The 20,963-nt window shown below is 40.6% G+C and overlaps 1 protein-coding gene across 2 annotated transcripts in view; it reads right to left on the reverse strand.

The window, feature by feature from the left end:
- PHIP (pleckstrin homology domain interacting protein) overlaps window positions 1–20,963 on the reverse strand; it is a 114,196-nt gene that overhangs the window by 1,695 nt on the left and 91,538 nt on the right. For both annotated transcript variants that reach the window (XM_054983891.1, XM_054983887.1), the window contains exons 30-39: window positions 18,760–18,915; window positions 18,271–18,391; window positions 16,140–16,265; window positions 14,058–14,130; window positions 13,316–13,366; window positions 12,835–12,984; window positions 5,018–5,170; window positions 3,959–4,122; window positions 2,430–2,692; window positions 1,818–1,979 (exon numbers count right to left, since the gene is read on the reverse strand). In XM_054983891.1, coding sequence (XP_054839866.1) covers window positions 1,818–1,979; window positions 2,430–2,692; window positions 3,959–4,122; window positions 5,018–5,170; window positions 12,835–12,984; window positions 13,316–13,366; window positions 14,058–14,130; window positions 16,140–16,265; window positions 18,271–18,391; window positions 18,760–18,915 — 1,419 coding nt within the window. The remainder of the gene's footprint in view (window positions 1–1,817; window positions 1,980–2,429; window positions 2,693–3,958; window positions 4,123–5,017; window positions 5,171–12,834; window positions 12,985–13,315; window positions 13,367–14,057; window positions 14,131–16,139; window positions 16,266–18,270; window positions 18,392–18,759; window positions 18,916–20,963) is intronic.

A 20,963-nucleotide genomic window follows, 5' to 3' on the forward strand; every position in this document is an offset into this window, starting at 1 on the left:
CACTAGAAGTACCTTCGAATGAAATATTTTATAATACTCCATCCCAAACTAAAGAGTGAGGGTGTGTGAGTTACTTAGGCGTATGGCACTAAAATACATCACATCCAGGCAGAATGTGGTGCTATCTTTAGTGGGGACCCTCTCATTAAAGCAAGCATAGCACTCTTAATTCTAAACTCACCTCTCACCCTCTTTCCAATGAAAAGTGGTAGTAGTCTTTCCAACATGTAAAGCAGGGCCACAAGAAGCAAATGAACGCACTGAACAAAACAGACTGCATCACTGGAATTTTAGTGGAATACTAATCAACAACAGTGTACATGCAAATACACCTCAAAGCAAAAAAAAGTCCTATACTGCCTTTGTGGCTCAAAGGGAAGAACAACATGGAAAAGCACTCTTCTTCTAATGCATGTTTCAGGACTAAGCTAGTAAGCTTGAAGAATGGCAGAGCGTCAGGCAGCCAAATCCAACTCCAAGTTCTAAGACATTTCCACATTTAATATGAATGCTCCTACACCAGGGACTTCACAGAGGACACCAAGATGACTATTCTGACAGCTCACTTGTCTCAGACATGCAGGTTACCTGATTGTTAAGCCACTATATCTAGCTAGCATCTTCCAGTAATTCCCTATGCATATGTATGATAAACACAAAGATACTTAAACTTCCCAGTACAGTTAAAAACATTTCCAGAGCATCAAGTCCCAAACATACTGATTACTAGCTAAGTGGGACATTTTTAATATGATAATCAAAACTTGAGCTATAAATTCTAACAAAACAGTACAGAGAACAAAAGGGCAAATCCCAAATGTTTATGTCTGTATTAAAAATGGAATGATTGCAAGACATCAGTCTGTGAGAAACTTTTTATGGGTCTTGTTTTCTCCTTTAAAAACAACCTATGATTTTCCTGAATTCTTAGACAGGGTTATGTTACTCTGCAGTGTTGGAATACCTGTTTCCTGTGCAGAAAAGGTAATGTGAGAAGCCAGGGATCACACAGGAAGTTGACAATGGCATAAGGAGAAGTCACAGCATGGGCTTCTCACAATACACCAGGGTGTTGCTGAGATTCCTAAGCAAGCATAAGAGCTTACAAATGTACAAGATAAGAGGACTTATCTCTAGCATACAAAACTAAGATACTACGGTGGATTTTTTGCACTTCCATCTTTCTTTAACAGAAAACAAAAAACTGCAGAAAAAAATTCAAGGAGTGGACCAGCAACACCAAATAAGTGCCTAATCTGACATCAAAATTAGCTGTATAAAAATTTCACTCATTTATGATTAATGCCACAGAATACATGCCAGATAACTGACTCTGGTAGATACTGATTCCTAAAATCAGGTTAACTCAATTTTAACTAGTCATCTGTCTTTTAACAGATGGATATTTAAATAAGTTTGCAATGATACTAATACCATAACATAGGCAGTGTTTGATTATAAAGAAAATGTCGTTTCTTTCAAGTAATCAACAGTGAAACTAAGGTTCAATGGCAGAGCATCTGCCTTGCATGCAGAAGGTCCCAGGTTCACTTCCGGGCATCTCCAGTTAAAAGGATGAGGTAGTAGATGACCTCTACCCAAGAGACCCTGGAGAGCTGCTGCCAATCAGAGTAGACAGTGCTGAACCTGACAGACCAATGTTCTGACGCTGTACAAAGCAGCTTTGTTGATGAAACAACGACCAACTAATCAACTAATGCTTTGGTAAATGAATCTGTGAACCCAAGCTTACAAATTTAGTGATTTTACATGTTATATAATAATGACAATAGTAATATTAAAAAACAAACCCTTACCCTGTGGGTTGAGAGTGGTTGACTTTGGTTTCCGTTTAACTGGTTTGTCTTTCTCCACATTTTCTTTTGTTGTATTATTCCTAGTGTTGTGAGTGTAATTTGTTTGATTCGGGACTAATAAATCATTCTGGTTCTTGGAATGTTTGGTGGAATTTTCCAGTACTGCGAAGACAAAATTGTAAAATTAAAGAAGTGGTTTTCATCAATATATTTCAATAGAACATTAACAACTGAGCAATTAAGCAGAGAACACTTTTAGTTGCTCATGACAAAAATGACATTTGATTCTTAAAAAACTGATGAAGCCCCATTTTCGATTATTTCAGCTATTCATTCTTATTCCTTCAAGTTTTCTTAGAGTTCCATGATCCACATCATTAGGCATCTATATCCAAATACTAAGGACGTAGCCACATACAGCTAGAAGCATTCAGTAGGATCAAACCAGCTTTTCCCACTCAATTCTTTTTCTTACTATAACTCCCATTCGACACAGCTTTTGATCATGCAGGTCCCACAATCCCCAGTACCTCCCTTTTCACCAGTGGAAAACTTGATGAATCCAACCCATTGTGACTGCACGGTATTACAGATTTAGAAACGGAGACCCACCTGATTTCCCTGATGCAATAGTAGCACTAGTTTTCACAGTTAAGGGCTTTCCTCCTGATGTAGATGGCTGTTCATTCACAGCCATTTCTGTTACTGCCCTAGTGCTCCTAGTTCGGACCAAAGTGGCAGATTCAGCTGCTTTTCCATTGATCTGAGCCGCAACGTTTCTCAAGGATGTTGAACGCACAGGTGTAGAGGCTGTAGGTGCAGCCAGGGATTCAGCTTTCAGCTGTGGTTTTAGCAGCCGTCTCTTTCTATCGGGACTACAAGCAGAATGATATGACTGGTAGATGGTGCTATTTTACAGGATAAAATGTAAGCAACATGTCCTGCATGAGCACATCAACTGTCTCTCTACAATCTCCATCCTGGGATTATTTCAGTTTGTTATTTAAGAAAATATGAAAGGGAAGAACACATACCAACAGGAGGTGTGTCAGGATTTGGACAAGGAGCCACCAACTTGCTAGACCAACTAGAGTTTTTAAGTTGACAAGAAACTGCAGTTTCTTTTTAGAAGGTCAGAACAGAAATGTATTTTGGAAAAGTCAGTTGATGAAAAACAAAGAGTTATGGGAAATGTTCTGCTTACACGAGTTGGGTGTGTGCATATACTTGGGAATACTCAGTGGCTCCATACATACACAGAACCTCTAACATACACACAAGAACAGCTTTTGCTTCACTTTAGCATTGGGATCAGTTTCCACACGTACAGGATGTCCTACAAAGTCAAACGGCAAAGGCCCTTTTAACTTGCTCTTGGGAAAATGCCAGACATTTGTTTAGTTCAATAAACAGTTCTGACAGTTCAGGAAGTCTGTGTGTGTTTGTCCAAAATCAGAAAGCCTGTCCAGGAGTACATTCTTCTCTGCATACAACTAAGATGGAGAGGGATGAAATACACCCTTCTTTTTTCTCGTCTCTCCTCTGCTTCTCTACAACCCCAATTTTCCTACAATCTATGTACAGAGGAATATAAGTAGCAAGACCATTGTGGATCCATTGCCTCCTTTTTGACGTACGTACAAACTTCCAAAATATGAGCTCAGTAGAAATCAGTTCTTTCCATTTTCAGCACCAGTCAGCTGGGCAAAGTATTTACTGAACGGCCCTTATGACAGTCATGACGATACCTCATTCTCACTACTCAGATCAAGTAAAATCAATTTCAATTTTTTTAAAAGCTACTTGTGAATAAATATTTAAATATATAAACATGCTGGGTGCCTGAAAAATATTTTTGAAAAATGAAAGCCTGCAGGAGGTGTGGTGTGGGAGGGAGAGATTAAGAGACAGAGCAGATATATGTGTCGATAAAAGAGTAAGGCAGGGAAAAACAGAAATTGCTTTACAGCAAAAAAACTCTGTATCTGCTCCTGTCCAAAAGTATTAATGCAAACTAACATAAGGACTAAGATGGCAAGATCTTTTTAAGCAACATAAAAACTTAGTACATCACTGAAAAACCCTCACCAATGCAAACAATTCTGATACTTCATTCAGCGGCACTAAACAAAGCATCATACCTTGATGTGGCACTACTAGAAAGAGAACTGCTTCTACTTCTTTTCTTCCTCCTTTTTTTAATCGTGTTTCTTTTATGAAAGCGCAAAGCTGATTTGTAATCTGATAAAATGGAACTTATATGTTCCTCAAAGAAGGCAGACAGACGCAGGCTCATGCTGTAAATCTATTAAAATATTAGAACTCTGTTAATATATGAAAGTAAATCCTGAACAAAGTTTGCCTCAGAATGCAATTTTTTGCCCACATGGATTAAGGTAAATCACTACACAGAACAAGTCAACTAGCATTGCAGGCACACTGCCTGGGTACAGAAGGTACGACTAGAATTGATTTTATTTTATGTAATCAATACAGTGCTCAGGCAATACAATGGGACATCAGGAGAACCAGAGTCATCTCTGCACCAACCCCATCCATATCCTGCCCCACTTCACTCCATGCTTCATAAGCTGGGTAGAGCATAAGTAACTTGAATGAGTATTTAAAAATCAAAGATGTTCACAGACTTTCTATTCTCATAGTGTACCATCATACCACTTGAATGTCTATGTGCAGATGAGAGAATGTATGTGCATGTGCAGGAGGTCCTAATCAGGATCTTATACTAACAGGCAATGCACCTGAACGGTTTTCAGTTACAGCATTTCAAACATTCATAGGCTGGATCTAACACTTACTCCAATCTAGCAAGTTTGCCACTTTACCCTGAAAAGATTATTCACAAGGGCTACTCTTAGAAGGTGGCAGTGATCCCTTCAGCAAGTTTACTATATTTGTGGAAAGGCTGGATGCAGTCAAAGTATTTCAAGCCAAATGGCAGAAATCTGACATTATGTTGCTGATGCTTTAAATCAGATAAAAGATAACCTTCCCATAGTCTTTCGCTGCACTAGATAAGGTATTTTCCCAAGTAAAAGAGCTTATTAGGTCTTTTAAAAGATTCAAAATTAAACGTTTTTGTATCCATATTACAATTTATACTGTTACAACTTTTCCAAAAATAAGTATACCAAAGATATTATAACATTAATTTTTAGGAATAAATTGTAAAGACATACTCTTGATCTTTTGCATGGTGTATAAACTTTAGAGTTGCTGAAGATTAGTCTCACATCTTTACACAACTCCATCGGTGACTCATAATTCCCCACTTCTAGCGTTTCTCGAACAGTAGCAAAATCCATTGGAGTATCAATGATGTCTCTGTAATCCTTAAAAAAATGAATTTTGTTAAATTTGGTTTATTAAATTTTAAAGTAAATTACTAATAATTGGAAATGATAAAAGCTACAGACAGGACTCAAAAGGATTACTGGATGGCAGATTGGCCCTGTATGTTAGTGGGTACAGATTTCAAGACATTCCTAGCTTCTAAATTCAGGCTGATGTGGTGTGAATTGGTAGTGACTGATTAAGAAAAGTAGTCTTGAGTTCATGTTGTATAGTTCAATGATGTCAACTCAATGTGCGTACAGCTGTGGTGGGAAAAGGCCAATACACTGCTAGGGATTAGTAGGAAAAGGACTGCAAATAAAATGGCCAGTATCATAATGCCCTTATATACAACCTATGATCAATCACATTTAATTTACTGTGTACTGTTCTGGTTGCCTTATCTCAAAAAGGATATTGTAGCATTTGAAAGAGGCAGAATGGGCACCAAAAATGATTAAGTGGTCATAGTATCTGCTCTACAAGGAAAAGCTAGATCTTGCTTGTATAAAGAATGGAGAAAGTGACTACAAAAACAGGGTTGCACTTACTTGTACCTGCTGTTCATTGCGGTTTTCTGTGCCGGCACACATGGGACTGCGCATGCACAGGCCTGCCGATTGGAGGTTCTGTAGCTTTAAATTTCTCCGGAGGGTGCACATTGCCTCCCCGTACACAGCCATGGCTGTTTTCCCGCCTAAACAGCCTTTTCAGTCCTGGCTCCAACCTGGTAGAATGCTGTCTAAAGAGATAAGGGCCCGGCTGGATTTGCTATCCTTGCCGGCCACCTAGAGAAAGCTGTGCCCCTACAAAGGGATATCTACCACCTAGCCTTTGCCATATATTTCTGGAGGTGGTTGGGTAGTGGTTGCTAGTGAAATCTGCTGCCATATGTTTTTCAAAACCTGTTGCTGTACTGCTTGCTGTGTGTGTTCTTTTTTAAATATTTAAGATGTTTAATTGGTTTTAAAAATACTGTATTTTATATTATTCTGTTAATTGGAATCTGCCCTGAGCTTGCTGGTGCGGGAAGGGTGGAATACAAAATAAATAAATAAATATATCGGGGAGGCGCAGCACCCTCCACCCTCAGTTCCTCTTTCGCCACCAACCCTTCAAAACAAGAGCATCCAACAGGGAAGGAGGGAGGGTATGTGTGCCTGCACAGAAGACCTCAATGAACAGCAGTTACAGGTAAGTGCAACCCTGTTTTCCTGGTCGGTCTTCTGGTGCAATCCCACATCGGAGATTACCAAGCTTCTTACCTAGGTGGTGGAGCTGGTTTATAGAAAGATCGACTGCAGTGCCGACTGCCGTCTCCCGTTTGTCGAAGACATCCAGAGCATAGTGCCTCACAAAAGCGTCTGTCGCCAACCATGTTGCCACCTTATAGATGACCTGAAGCAGAACCCCCGACAGGAGCGCTGTCGACGTCGCCTGGGATCTCGTGGACTGCGCATGGATGTCCAGTGGACAAGGTAAGTTGACGTTTCTATAGCATAAAGTGATAGCCTGCACTACCCACCTAGCAATGGTTTGTGAGCTGGCTTTCTGCCCCTTCCTTGTGCCTGCATAACAAAAGAAGAGATGTCTGTCTAACCTAAAACTCTTAGTGCGATCTAGGTAGAATAATATTGCCCTCCTCACATCTAGCATGTGCAAGGTCCTCTCCACGTCATTAGAATAGTTAGGGAAGAGGACTGGTAACGAAATGTCCTGAGACAAATGGAATTTGGATACAATTTTAGGCAAAAAATCCAAATTTGGTCTAAGAGTAACCCTTTCCAGGTGGATCTTTAAGAACAGCTGATCAATGCATAGTGCAGGTAACTCATGCCTCTAGCTGAAGTCACCGCAACCAGAACAGCTACCTTCAAGGTATATGTTTTCAAGGGGCAAGTGGCCAAGGGCTCAAACGGTTTCGATATTAACACTGTAAGTACTAATTGCAGTAACCACTGTGGCCCTATTTTCCCTACCAGGAGAAACATATTCTTCAAGCCCCTTAAAAATAGCTCAGAAGTATAATGGGAGAATACTATTTTTCTATCAACAGGTTCGTGAAAAGCTGAGATGGCTGCCAAGTATACTTTTACAGAGGAGAGTCCCGATCTCCTCAGCCCTAACAAGAACTCCAAAACTACAGGTAAAGGGCATGAAACAGGGTTGCTCCCCTTATCCGTTACCCACAGAGTAAAGTTGTCCCACTTGCGAGCATAAGATTGCCTAGTCAGTCAGTCAAGCAAGCCTTTATTGGCATATATAAAATAGAAAATTTTAAATACAAAGACTCCATACAAAATGAGATTAAAATACAGATAGGAGCAGGGCAACAGTGCAGCAAAACCAGTACAGAATATTACTTGTCAGGGCGTATAGCCATGGCACTGTAGAGAAACTTAGCTACTATTTCAGTTATTTCCCCATCTGGGTTGTCAAGCAGGAACTGAACCTTAAAATCATCAGAAAACTCTGAAAGTTGGGCTGATATAGGATGTAGAAGTTCCCGGCGTGGCGCCAGATAAAAAGGGCACTGGAGAAGAACATGGGAAACCGTTTCAACACAGTCCATCAAACAAGGACAACACCTGCTATAATAAGGAATCCCATGAAATCTGCCAGATAAAATGGCTGAAGGAAGAACATTAAATCTGGCCAGAGAAAAGGCTCTACGTAAATTGGGAGCCAGAAGTTGGTAAAGGTATACTGCTGGGAAACTTACATTAGGGAAAATCCCCAAGTTTAGGAGAGAGCAAGTTCTATTAGCAGAACTATAGAGAGTTTGTAACTCTAATCCCAAAAGACTGGATTTTATTTTTGAGAAGGCCTCAGACTCAGCTAGCAGGGATAAAGATTCTATACGCAAGTTCAAGGAACTTATTTTAGCTTCAATACAGGCTGACCAACTAGAGTTGGCAAATTCAGATAATAAATGGTATGTATAACTGGGGAGATCAGAATTAAAATGGAGTTTCAACCAATATTTAATAGTGTGAAGTCATGCCTTTGTGGCCAACAAATTCTGACCGCACTCTAAGCATAAGGCAGCATAAGGAACACACATGGGAACCCCCATGATCTTACGCAGAAAGTTAGATTGAACATGTTCAACTGAATTGTTAATAGCATCAATCCAGAGCAGGGCCCCGTACAATAACTGAGCTCCAATTTTAGCACTGAAGGCTTTAAGAGCAGCAGGCACATATTGGTTACCTCGATCAAAAAAATAAAAGCGAGATATTGCTGCAGCATTAACGTTGGCTGTATTAATAGCCATCCTACGGTGGAAGGTCCAAGTAGCATTGGATTGGAAATAGACACCCAGGTATTTAAAGTGCTTAACTTGTTCAAGTCTATTACCATTGACAATCCAGTTATGCAGTTTCCTGGAATTGGGAAGAACCAACACCTTAGATTTTTCATAGTTCAACTCCAGTCTGTTGGTCACACAGTATTCAAGGCAACGGTTCAATAAACGATTCAATCCAACACGGGAGGATTGCCTAGTGGATAGCCTTTTGGCATTAAGCAGTACTTCTGCCACCTCAGTCGAGAGGGGTCCTACTGCTGAAGGAGCCACACTGTCAGTTTGAGTTTGCCGATCACATGGTGGAATACCCCTTTCCACGATGGGAGACCTGGCTCCTGTGGAGGTCGATGGAAAGTCTGGTGGGCCATCTGGTGGGCCATCTGGAGCAGCTGGGCCATCTGGAGCAGCTGGTGGAACCACGGCTGCCTTGGCCAGAAGGGGATCACTATGATGGCAGTCATCCCTTCCATCTGCATCTTGCCTAAAACCCTGGGAATCAGAGGTATGGGGGGAAATGCATAAAAGAAACTTCCTGACCACACAATCTGGAATGCTTCCCTCAGTGAGGCGGGCTCGAGTCCTTCCTTCGAGCAGAACAGGAGAACCTTCCTGTTCTCTTTTGTGGCAAATAAATCTATCTCCAGTTGACCCCAGTCCTGGAAGATGGGGTTGAGGTATCGATCGTTGAGTGACCATTCGTGTGTGTTTGTGCCCACCCTGCTCAGTTTGTCTGCAATGACATTTTCTGGTCCAGGCATGTGAACTGCGTGCAGGTGTACATTGTGGCTAAGAGCCCACTCCCATAACGTTATAGCCTTGAGGAATAACAACCAGGATATTGTTCCTCATTGTCTGTTGATGTAGCACATTGCGTGCAATTGTCCGTAAACAAAGTAACATATTTTCCTCTGACTATATCTGAAAAGGAGATTAAGGCATTAAAAACTGCCCTCAGTTCTAACACATTAATGTGGAGGTCAAGTTCCACGTTTTCCCAAATGCCATGAGTGGTAAGGTTCCCACAATGTAACCCCCATCCCAGGAAGGATCTGTGGTCACGGTAACATCACAGCGAGGAACACGAAACTGAATGCCCTGTAATAAGTTTGCATCCATTAGGCACCAGTATAAAGTCTTAAACGCTGTTCTGAATTGATTGAGAATTTCCTCTCCTGGGAATGAACATCTGGGCAGTAATAGGAATTAAACCATAACTGCAATCCCCTCATGCATAGTCTAGCAAGTGGGGTAACAGCTGTTGTTGAGGCCATGAGGCCCAGCAATGTCTGTATACTCTTAGCAGACTTAAACCTATGTCTAAGGCAGGTTCCAATCACACCCTTCAGCTTCTGAGCCCTCTCCAGCAGTAAAAATTCCCTATTAAGGGAACCATCCAAGATGGCACCTATGAAATGGACATTCCTAGCAGGAACAACCTTGGACTTCTTGTAATTTATAATGAGACCCAACTCTGAACAGGTCCGCAAAGTCAAATCCACCTGTCGAAGCAGATCATCCCGTGAGAGTGCTGACAATAGCCAATCGTCCAAATATGGGTATATGGAACAACCAAGAGTCTGTAGGTGTGCTACTACCACAGCCACGCACTTCATAAACACCCTTGGGGCTGTGGAGAGTCCAAAGGGCAGTTCTTGGTACTGATATGTGTTACCAGCACAAGTGAATCACAGGTATTTCCTGTGAAATGGGTAGATAGAGATGTGAAAATACACATCTCTCAGATTAACCACTGCAGTTGGTAAAAGAGTCTCCGGACTACTTCAGCCGTCAATGCCCTGGTAGCTGCATCCACTGAATTCCTGCCTGCATTGATCTGGTGGTGGGCAAGGCCTAGCGCTTCCTCTCTGATAACCTTCACCAGGGGTTTCTTGTCCTCTGGAAGCAACTCGTGAAGAGCAGCCACTTTACCCCGTAGGAAAATTTGATAAGCAGCCATCATGGCTGTATAGTAGTTGGCAATTTTAAAGCCTAAGGCCACAGAGACGTAGATCTTCCTGCCAATGGAGTTCAACTTCTTCCTTTTCTTATCTGGCGGGGTGGTGTGTGAGCACTGTCACTGCCTCAACTGCATTTCTTCAGTCACAAGGGAAGAGGGAGGGGGTGACCTGACGGAAAGGACACGACTCGTCCCTAATCTTATAGAGGGTCTCCACCTTCTTCGATGTCGGAGCATTGGAGGCAGGTTTCTTGCACAGAGATGTCATCAAATCTGCCAACCCTTCGATAACTGAGGAGATGACACTGGGTGAATTGCCAGAGTAAATATATTGCAAAATCGTATTCCTAGGCTTGGGGTCAGTAGGTATAGAATCAATCTCCAATGTCTTCGGCATGTGTAAAAGTTGATCAGAATATGAGCAAAAATCATTGTTCAGTGAGACCTCACCGGTGTCGCCCAGAGCCTCATCAGGCGATGGTTCTGAAGGACCACTTGAGCTGCCTTCCCCTTGATCTGGATCTTGGAGCTGGAAGGCCACCGCTGACCCATGGGTGGAGTGAGATTCCCTCCCATTGCTTGAACAAGCACTTGCCGAGAAGAGGGACTCTGTATGGAAAGGTTCCCCCACATCAATGCCATAGTGGCTGGGAAAACGCTGGTGGCACCTTGAAGAGCACCCATGGGAACAGTATCTACCAGAGCGTTCCGAGCAACAGCTCCTCTTAGATGTGCACTCCCTTAGGGTCTCTCCTTCCTCCGAGGAAGATGATGGGGATCCGAACCTGGGTGATGGGGTTCTAGGCGGGGTTAGGGGCTCTTCAGGCATGGGCTGAGATCTTTTAGGTGCCTTCGACGGTTCCTTAGACCGGCACTTCAATTTGGATCTCTTCTTCCTGGGTGGTTCACTCAAAGTCAGAGCCCGAGGGTTGGAGGGTTTGTGCTTGTGGTGGGGAAGCAAAATCCCTCGGTTCCAGCAAAGTCCCTCGGTTCCAATCACTGGCTCTGAGAACCTGCTGGTTCCAATCATGATGGCGAAGCCAAGTCCACACCACGCTTCTGGCTCCAGGCGGAGTCCGACAGGCTCGACGCCTCATGGGCGATGGACGGAGGCTGGCTCTGACGGGTCAGTTCCGATGGCGTTACTTGAATCGCTGGTATCAGAGTCGAAGTCGGATCTGATTGACTTGTAACGGCCTCCGGGGTCTTTGGTTTTGACCCTTCTGCTGGTATCATCACTTTTGCCCACAGGGCAGCCTGCAGTCTGCTGGATCGTTCCGCAAGCGCTATCGGGCGTAGAACCCTGGCAGATCTTACAAGCCTGAGTATTGAGCTCTTCTCTTAGGCACAGCAGGCAGAGTAAATGATTGTTGGTCTTAGACATTTTTATGTTGCATTTAGAGCAATGCTTGAATAATGCCTTCTCAGCCGTTACTCACAATTTTCTCCTCTCTTTCAGATGAAGAAAAGGAGGAGAGAAGATCAAGGCCGAAGATCTGAGAAATGAAGAAATTCCAACACTCAGCAATCGCTACAGTTAGTCTCTCCTAGCCGGTGGTGAAAGAGAAACTGAGGGTGGAGGGTGTCGCACCTTCCTGATATAGACTGTTTAGGCAGGAAAACAGCCGCGGCTGCTTACAGGGAGGCAGCGTGCGCCCTCCGGAGAAATTTAAAGCTACAGAATCTCCGATTGGCGGGCCTGCACATGCGCAGTTTCATGTGGGACTGCACCAGAAGACCAACAATGAACTTGATTATTTATCATCTCATATTTATGGTGATTGACTATTCATCGTCTTATTGCGATTGTTACCCTGTTGGGAGTTTGTTCCCTTCTCTTTTTGGTTGTTGCTTGTACAGGGTTGCCTCTTTGTTCAGCATTAAAAGTGAATTTGACAAATTCACAGAGGATATGATCCATCAATGACTTGGTTCACATGCAATCTTTAAACTAACAGAATTTCAGTCAGCTCCCCTCCTGCTGCAGCCCAAAATGTCCCCCAAAATACTGTTTCTTGAACAGAATTTCAAAGGGCATTTTGGAGTGCAGTGGAAGGGGGAAAGATGACATTCATTATTGATAGAAAACCCTTCTGTAGGATCCAATGGCTTGGCTATTATTCAAAATGATTAGATGGAATCTCCATTATCAGAGGCAGCAACCCTTTGAATGCCAGAGGTGGCAACAAAAAAGGCCTGCTTTCAGGCCTTTCTCCATACCACTTCTCGTCTTTCCCTGGGTTCCTTCAAACCTCAAGATGCAAGAAGATACAGAGGCAACAAGAAAGATTTATTCATGAGAAGACAAAGCAGGTCATTGGAGCCAATCCTTTGTAATTATACTATCTCTCAGTTGACTAAGTTTGGCAGCAATTGTTAAGTTTTCAAATACTTACTGGATACTCAATAAGATCCACTGGCTGGCGAAAAGGTTCAGAATCCTCACATTGAAAAATAAGATTTAACAACTCCTGGCACTGTCTTTTCCATGCCTGAGTATCATACGATTGAGCTCTATTACGCAGCCTCCGCTTTGGCTGATGTTCCTGAAATGTCAAGATTGACCTTAGCTTAGTTGGTAGATATTTTTACCAATTAAAAAAGGAAACTAATTATTCCTTTAATTTAGGATTAATTTTTTCAGCTAATAAACTAGTAACTAATTTTATGACAATTTTACTAAGGGAACCAAAATCATAAAATTGACAACTACTATAGGTATATACTGCAGTTCTCCACCTACCAATTGAGATAACTGGACAATAACTAGTATTAAATAACATCAGTATGTAAATGCATGTTATCAAACAAATGAACTGTAACAAATTGTTACATTATACATATGCTCAGCAGATCATAATATAAAATAAAAATTACCTTCCTCTTTCTAGTGGAAGTTCCAGGCATGTTAATGTCTTTCTCTTCTTCCTTCAAGCAATGAAATATTGATCGCATGATGCAAAAATATTACAAATTTGAAAAATATTTAAGTATAAACCAAGCTAGTAGCAATGTTCATGCTTAAGTTTTTTTGCAAGAACACTTTTGCTAACTCAGTCCCTATTGCTTTGTAACAGAATAATTGAGTAGGGACTGGAAATCATCTTTGTCTTTTTAAAAAAACCGGAGAACTAAGTAGCAAATCTACTGTAACTGCACCAATGGCATTCCCCCAACTTGCAATTAGCAATTGTCTTTGTTGAGGCATCAGACTGAGGAAAAGCTAAGTTCACACACCCCTCCATTGTATCAGAAGCCACTTCCAGCCAAAAGCCAGTTCTCCCCACAGCATTTTGCACTGCATTATAACTGCTATTTGTATTGGATTTCAAATGATAAGAACTGCTCTGGGAGCTAATTTTTAGATGAAAAGTGGAATTGTTATATAGGTTTGATTCAGTCAGTTTTTTCACTCAATTGAACCCATTTCCTCTCCTCCCTGTGGCGTCCATTCCACAAGGCAGGTTCCACCATCTACAGCCTAACCTTTTTGATGGTCAAAGAAAAACCCCTTCCCCATCCTTTGGCACCAGCAGAAAAGCTGGTGGGGTCCACCCCAGAGTACATAAATAAAACCATATTTTTCCAAAGTTTTATACAGCATGTTGAGTTTGCTTACCTCCTCTGAATCAGATAAGACTTTTTTCTTCATGGTATTATACAGCGGAATAATATCATAGCAAGTCTGATCTCTGTTCAATACAAAAACACTGCTCATCAGTATTTGTATCTACATTTGTATGAAATAACTGTATATAAAAGAACTAAAAATTAACATGTCCTAATTTAGAAAACAGAATTGTTGGAATGAGGGTTTCCAAGTAAATAGTGAGCTGGGTTTGAGCTCCTATGAAGAAGGTGTTTGCAACAGCAGACTCTCCCACCTTTTTCCTGCAGCCATCTACTTTTCTGTAAATGCACTGCTGGGGAACAGAGGACACTCCAGAACAATATATTGTATGACATGGGGGTGGGGAGGCTGCAACATAAAGGGTGCATCAGATAAAATGTGGTTATTTCAAACATTTGGCTTGTTTATTTTGAACATTTATATCCTGCTTGTCCACAATGCCCAAGGTGATTGTTGTGGAACTGCTGTTCAATGTTGATTCTTTACTTCAAAAATTTGAATTTTACTCAAGGGAAGCAACTTGACACAAATGCCTCTTCTTGCTGCAGCATTCTGGTTACATAGCACATTGTCCTGGCAGGTCCTCTTACACTTAGCAGTTTGCTGTAACTTATACTCAACCCTTCAAGCCTTCGTATACGTCAAAACAGCATTTAGTCATCAAAAATTACTTTGTCTAGAAGAAATTGTTCCTAATCCAATATAGCGTCACCATTTCCACATGGCTTAGAAGTTAGCCTTCCTACTATTCTACCCTAATCCTTGCTATTCTTTTATTAAATCTGATTTCTATTATAATTGGAAAAAAATTGTTGCCCAGATTATTTTTAGCCTCTGTCTTTCTTGTCAAACTGCCTATCTTAGCCAAGGGAAAAACGTGCTGTGATCAACTTAAACAACAGATTAAGCTGTGATATAATAATAATAATAATCATTACAATAATTTATAAAGTGTCATTTATAGTCAATTATGCACACAAGAATAACAACTACTGAGTTCAAAAATAATTCAGGCATCAGTAGAATACATAGAACATATTTAAATCATATTAGTAAACCAGGCCAGCAGTGTAGGACAAGTACAATAATAAATTTCTAGCAGAAGTCAATCCTTTTTCACTAGTCTTCCTTATGGTAGTCACAAGAACAGTAATCTGAAGCAATTATTTATATAAAGTCATATTGACACCGTAGTTGCTCACATGGAGTATCTGCCTATCTTATGGTGGTACTTTCCTAACCATTTCCCACCGAAGATTCCAGGAACAGCACATTGAAGGAGGAACGTCAGGTGTAGATGACTATGTCTTTCTCAATGGCTATGCAAGAAATAACCTAACTGCAGGCATTTCTTATAGTACTCACACAAAACAATAATCACCAATAAAACAAATAATTTAAGTGCTGTGTACTTGTAATTTTGTTTAAATTATCATCAATCTTAAAATAAAGAAAAAGATTATCTAGGAGTGGGGTTTGCTTCAAGGAAGTCTTTCTAGATATGCCAGGGAATAATTTAACACACTGTTGCCAAAAAATCTTCAGGTTTACCTAGATCATGCAGAACTCATTTCTACAACCTTACTGTACCTGAAGCTGTATTTTATAGTCAACCAAATAATAATAATGATAAAAAAACAGAATTCTGGGACCCTGTGAAAAAAATAATTTTATATAGTACTTATGCCAAAAAAATAGATGGCATTAACTTTGTTCAGTATACAAAATCTGTCAGTAAACAATTTACAAAATCAGTACCAGAGAAAGAGGGCTTGTTTAATATAAACACATAAGCAAATTTTACAACTTGAAACATTACCATTAAATAAAAAATAGTTATAGGATATCAACTTTCAGCAGTTTAACCCAAAGAAGTTTTTGAAACTTTCACTAGGAACTGTAAGGGCAATATTTCCCATTCTTTGCCTCCTCGTAATTAAAGTAAAACTTTGTAAGTCTACCACAAAATTTATAAAAGCAGTACGGGGGGGGGGGGTTAATGAAAAATTCAAATCTATTATTAAACAACGTAATTGTAAAATAATTCTTCTTTTGGAGTTGTTAGCTTACTTTATAAAGTGCAACAGAAGATCTGTAACAAACTTGGCAGATTTGACAATGGGACTTCCAGGTTCATTGAATGTGCGTGTATTATATTCTATATACCGAACTTCCCACATAAGTGAAGAAAGTCGCCTTTGAAATAGAAAAGGGGATAAAAACATTGAAAATTCACCAGTTAAATATTTGGAGTAAATCTGTTACCATATAAAATAAAGTTTTCTCAAAGAGAGACCACAGACTGGGACAAATTGGTAACAACAACTTAACATCTATTAAACCTGGCTCACGCATATTTGTCTTCCTTCGTTCCTCCCAGCAGGGCCTATTATCAGTATCCCCCTTCTCTAAGGCAATGGTCTGAACTCAAGTTTTCAGTGGCTGCCCCATGACAAGGCAGGTATATAAAATTTCTAATAAATAATAACCAATAAAACTGTAAATAAAATGTACTCTGCTGTGCTCTAAAGGCCTTCTCTTCCAATGTCTTAGTACAGAAATAAAATGCTAAAACTATAATCTGGTTAATTCTGGATCAAATTAAAGCTCTCAAAATCAGAAATCAACAGGGGGGACAGCTATGAAATTCATGAGGGGAGATTCCAGGGAGTTGTGCTGGGATCCCCATCCCCCAACTCGCCACACTACTCTGACTCACTTTTTCCTAACTTGCCCCAGCTAGCTTTGCCACAGCAAAAGCTCCCCTTGCCTGCCTCTTCCCTGTTTCTCATTAGTCCTTCCCATCCAGCCTCCTACTCTTCCCTGTTACTCTCCCCTCCATACATCCATCATTCTATTACCCCCCTTCCCTGTTATTTTTTCCTGACTTTTTGTTTGCTTCCCAGTCACACCTGGCTGGGGCTCACAGTAGGGGTGTGCATCCCAAAAAGATTCGGGTTTTCTGCTTCAGGTTTACTTCGGAAAGCTTTGATTCAGAAATCCGGAATCTTTATGGGTCGGGTCCAATTCGGGCATTTTTTCCGAATTGGATTCCCGAACTGCACATGCCTAGCTCACAGCACCAAAGCAGATTCACACTTCTATGCCTGCTGGTCTCCTCCTTGTAAGTCACAGCAGGCAGGTGACGTGAGCCCTGTCACTCTGACAGTATCCCAGGATTTCCCCGTGGGATAGATATTTCTCTTCAGGGCTGGCCAGCAGGAACGCCCCAATGCCATACAGGCCTCACAGGGCTGCTTGAGCACTTGTCTCTTTCACCACCCCCTAACCCACCAGCCTGATTATGTCTCTAAGAATTCTCCATGGACAGTAATGACAGGAAGCAAGTCATGTGTGTGCAGACAACACACAGTTTTTGAAGGATTCTAATAACCACCCCAATGTATTTTGTTTGTTTTCAGATTTTTCTGCAAACCTATGAGTGGGGGGAGAGAAGTCTCCCAGAAACATGAGTTATGTTCTCAAGTGGCCCTGACATGCTGATTTAAGGATCTGCATGTCGGATCCACTTGGGACTTAGATATATGATGCAATATGGTTCATTTGCATCACCACAAACATGACACAAAGGTGCACTGCAAAATCCACTAGAAAACTATGCATACTGAACTTAAATCTTAACTAATAGTTTTTTAAATGATATTGTCTTTGTATATTAAATATTATGGTTGAGCTTTTATCTCTATTTTGTAATTCTGTAATTTGTGCTGGTCAATGACCAAACAAATTTGACTTGACTGATTGACACAAAGATGCAAGGTAATGGAAACTAAGTGAACTGTGGATATTTGTGCACTGTATGCCCTTGGTTATGTTCCTTGGATGAATAGCTACAGGGTTCAAAGAGCTGTAACTGTAAAGGGGCCTTTTTGAGAAAGAATGAAAAAAAAAGGATTCAGGAGACTAAGGAGCCCACAGGGCAACTAGAAATCTTTTTAAAGGATTTCTTCAAAAGCCTGAGCATCCTAAGTCAAGATAAATACAGCAGGACTAACACTAAATAGGGGAAGTCTACACACATCTATTTGAACGTATCACATTTATTTAGCTAGGATGTACATTGTTCAGCTAGATGCATTACTATTTCAGGATTGTTTAAAGCAGTCCAAGAAGTTGTCTTTACAAGAAAAATATCCAGAGAATCATTTTATATTATCAAAACAATAATCTTCAAACAAACCTGTAAAACCTATTTTCCAGTCTCTGCTTTATTGTACTGAGATCAGTCGGGTATGCAACAACAGTGCAGTACATTGGATAAGCTTGGAAATCCACAGGTGCCACAAAAGCAGATGCAATATCTAAACATAGGGGGGGAAACTGTCATTACAACACTGGAGAAAGGAAACATACTTTCAGAAGTGTAAAATCACTTGTAAGATGCATCAGATATATGCTCATTTTGCAAGCCTTTCAATAAGAAGGGCCAAGCAGAAGTGGCAGGTTTGACCCACTACGGATTAAGCAATAAGCCTTTTTATTACATGATTAACTCAAATTTTGCTTTCTCTGAAATACCTCTTGCATAGAGAGATGAAGTGGTCCCAAACAACCAGAATGTGAATTTCAAAAACTGCTTTAGGAAAAAAATTAACTTCCATAAGAACATGAGATGTTAAACAGACAGTCATGGAGCATTAAGATGTTATCTTTCAAAAGCAAACACTACCTAGAGTCATAAGCTGGTTTATTCCTGACATTATCCTCTCACATTCATCATCGCGGGTCCTGGAGCCCCATTCTCCATCCAGAGGTTTGTAGATCAATGCTCTGCTTTCTACAGTTGTTAAAGGAACACTAGTTCCAAGCTCTTCCGGAAACACAGCTGAAATAAAGATTTCATTTATAATATGATAAATATTAACAGTTAACATAGTTATTACTGCAATTGCAGATATTGTATACCTATGAAGAAAACAGAGCAAAAGTGTGAAGAAGAACCAATCTATTGTAATCAATAATAAAAATGTGCACTAAAATCACTTCTCGCATCATCTTCCATGAATATGCAAGTTCATCATTTTCATCTGGAAAGATCTGAAAGGAGTATTACAGCACCAGTGCCAGCTATCATACGAAAGCTTCAATTACTGACTTCAAAGTTTTCATGTAGTAATACTGGGAAGGCAACTGCATGTATCCTCAAAAAGTCACTGCCAGACTAGATAATACTGAGCTTGATGGGCAATGTTCTGGTTTGTATAATGCAGTCATATTCCTTTCCTTATAGTTATTCAAATTATAGTTAGCTAGGAGTTATGTGAGTTTTTTTATTCCGTCTGTCATCATACCACATAAACACAACAGTATTATTACTAAACTGGGATGTATTAGCTGTTAGGAATTTCTAAAGAAAAGCTTACATGACCCTTTTAAAATACCAATGTTTGAAACTTAATATATTAGGGGCAAGATAAAATCTTAGGGTTGGGAATTTAATTATGTCAAAATATCAGGGCAAGATTCAGCTAATTCAAGCTACCGTTTGTATGTTTAATCTACAAATATTAATTTGTAACTTTGTTCAACTCCACACATTTATTTAGATATTTATACTCTACTTTTCTCCTCAACTGGGACCCACAGTTGCTCAAAACACTGTTCTCCCCTCCTCCATTTTATCCTTACAACAACTGTACTGTGAGGTATGGTCAGACTAAGAGAGTGATTGGCACAAAGTCACTCTGCTTCTATGGCAATCCGGGGATTTAAAGACAAGTCTACCAGACCCTAATCTGACATTCTAACAACTACATCATGTTGGCTCTCATTTTGAATCGTGGGCAAAGCTTAAAAAAAATATTCAGTGAAGCAACCTGTTTATTGAAACGGCTCCCCATATCATTTGGGTTATTTTAACCTCTTCAATGCAAACAAAACAGCCACCACCTCCATAAGATACAAGAGGGGTGCTCTGGAACTACCAGAACTGAAAACTACATTGAGACAGGCTTTGCTCAAATCCAGGGGTCATTTCGTAGAAAAGAGCTGGAGGAACTCATTAGCATATGCCACGACCCTTGTCATCACCAGAAATGTGTCATTGGCATAACTGATTTGCATATGCCACACCCCCTGAAATCACCTACCCTGGCTATTTCGGGCTGAAATTGGGTCCAAAATAGCAAAAAGGGACTGAAAATAGCCAAAAGGGGCCCAAAATGGTCAGGATTGGGCCACTGCTGAACAGGAGAGTGATCCACCACCCATCAGAGGCCAGATCCGGGCTGTTTTGGCTCCAATTCAGAACGAAATGGGCCCAAAATGGCCGAGAGTCAGGTGGGCGGGGGCACCTGACATGTGACCTCTTTGGGGAACTGCCAGAACTGTGCTCCTGCGCGTTCCCCCTCGAAATGAGCCCTGCTCAAATCATTTGTCAAGTTCAGTTACAGCCATTCAGTAGCACTTCAAGCAGGAACAAATTTGGGAACTTGCAAGCTGTTTCATCCAAATATTTTTAACATACCTATGAAATAATGAAACCCCAAATGTTCAGTGAAATTCTGAAAAGTAAAAGCTTCTATCCAACAAAATGAAATATTTTATCCATCAAATAAAAAAAATATGGATTGAATCCAAGCATCATTTTTCATTGCTGTAGTGCACTTGCCAGCAGAAAAGAAAGTGATTTCCACTGATATGCCTCTCTCTTCCCCCAGGGTATTTAATGGAGCCCACAGTATTTAATGGAACAAGCAGGATATGAGGATGGGGGGTGGGGTTGAGGAGGCCAGGAAAAGTTCCATTCTGTTAGTGGAGCTCTGTTGACAGTACTTTGGTACTATTTTATTTTCTAAAAATTTTGAATAGTGTAAAGAGAAATTTGTACTTCATTTTCCCCCCTTCTTTTAGTGCATAAACACCTTTACACTT

The sequence above is a fragment of the Eublepharis macularius genome, chromosome 1, assembly GCF_028583425.1.
Source record: "Eublepharis macularius isolate TG4126 chromosome 1, MPM_Emac_v1.0, whole genome shotgun sequence".
In the NCBI taxonomy this organism is placed as follows: Eukaryota; Metazoa; Chordata; class Lepidosauria; order Squamata; family Eublepharidae; genus Eublepharis; species Eublepharis macularius.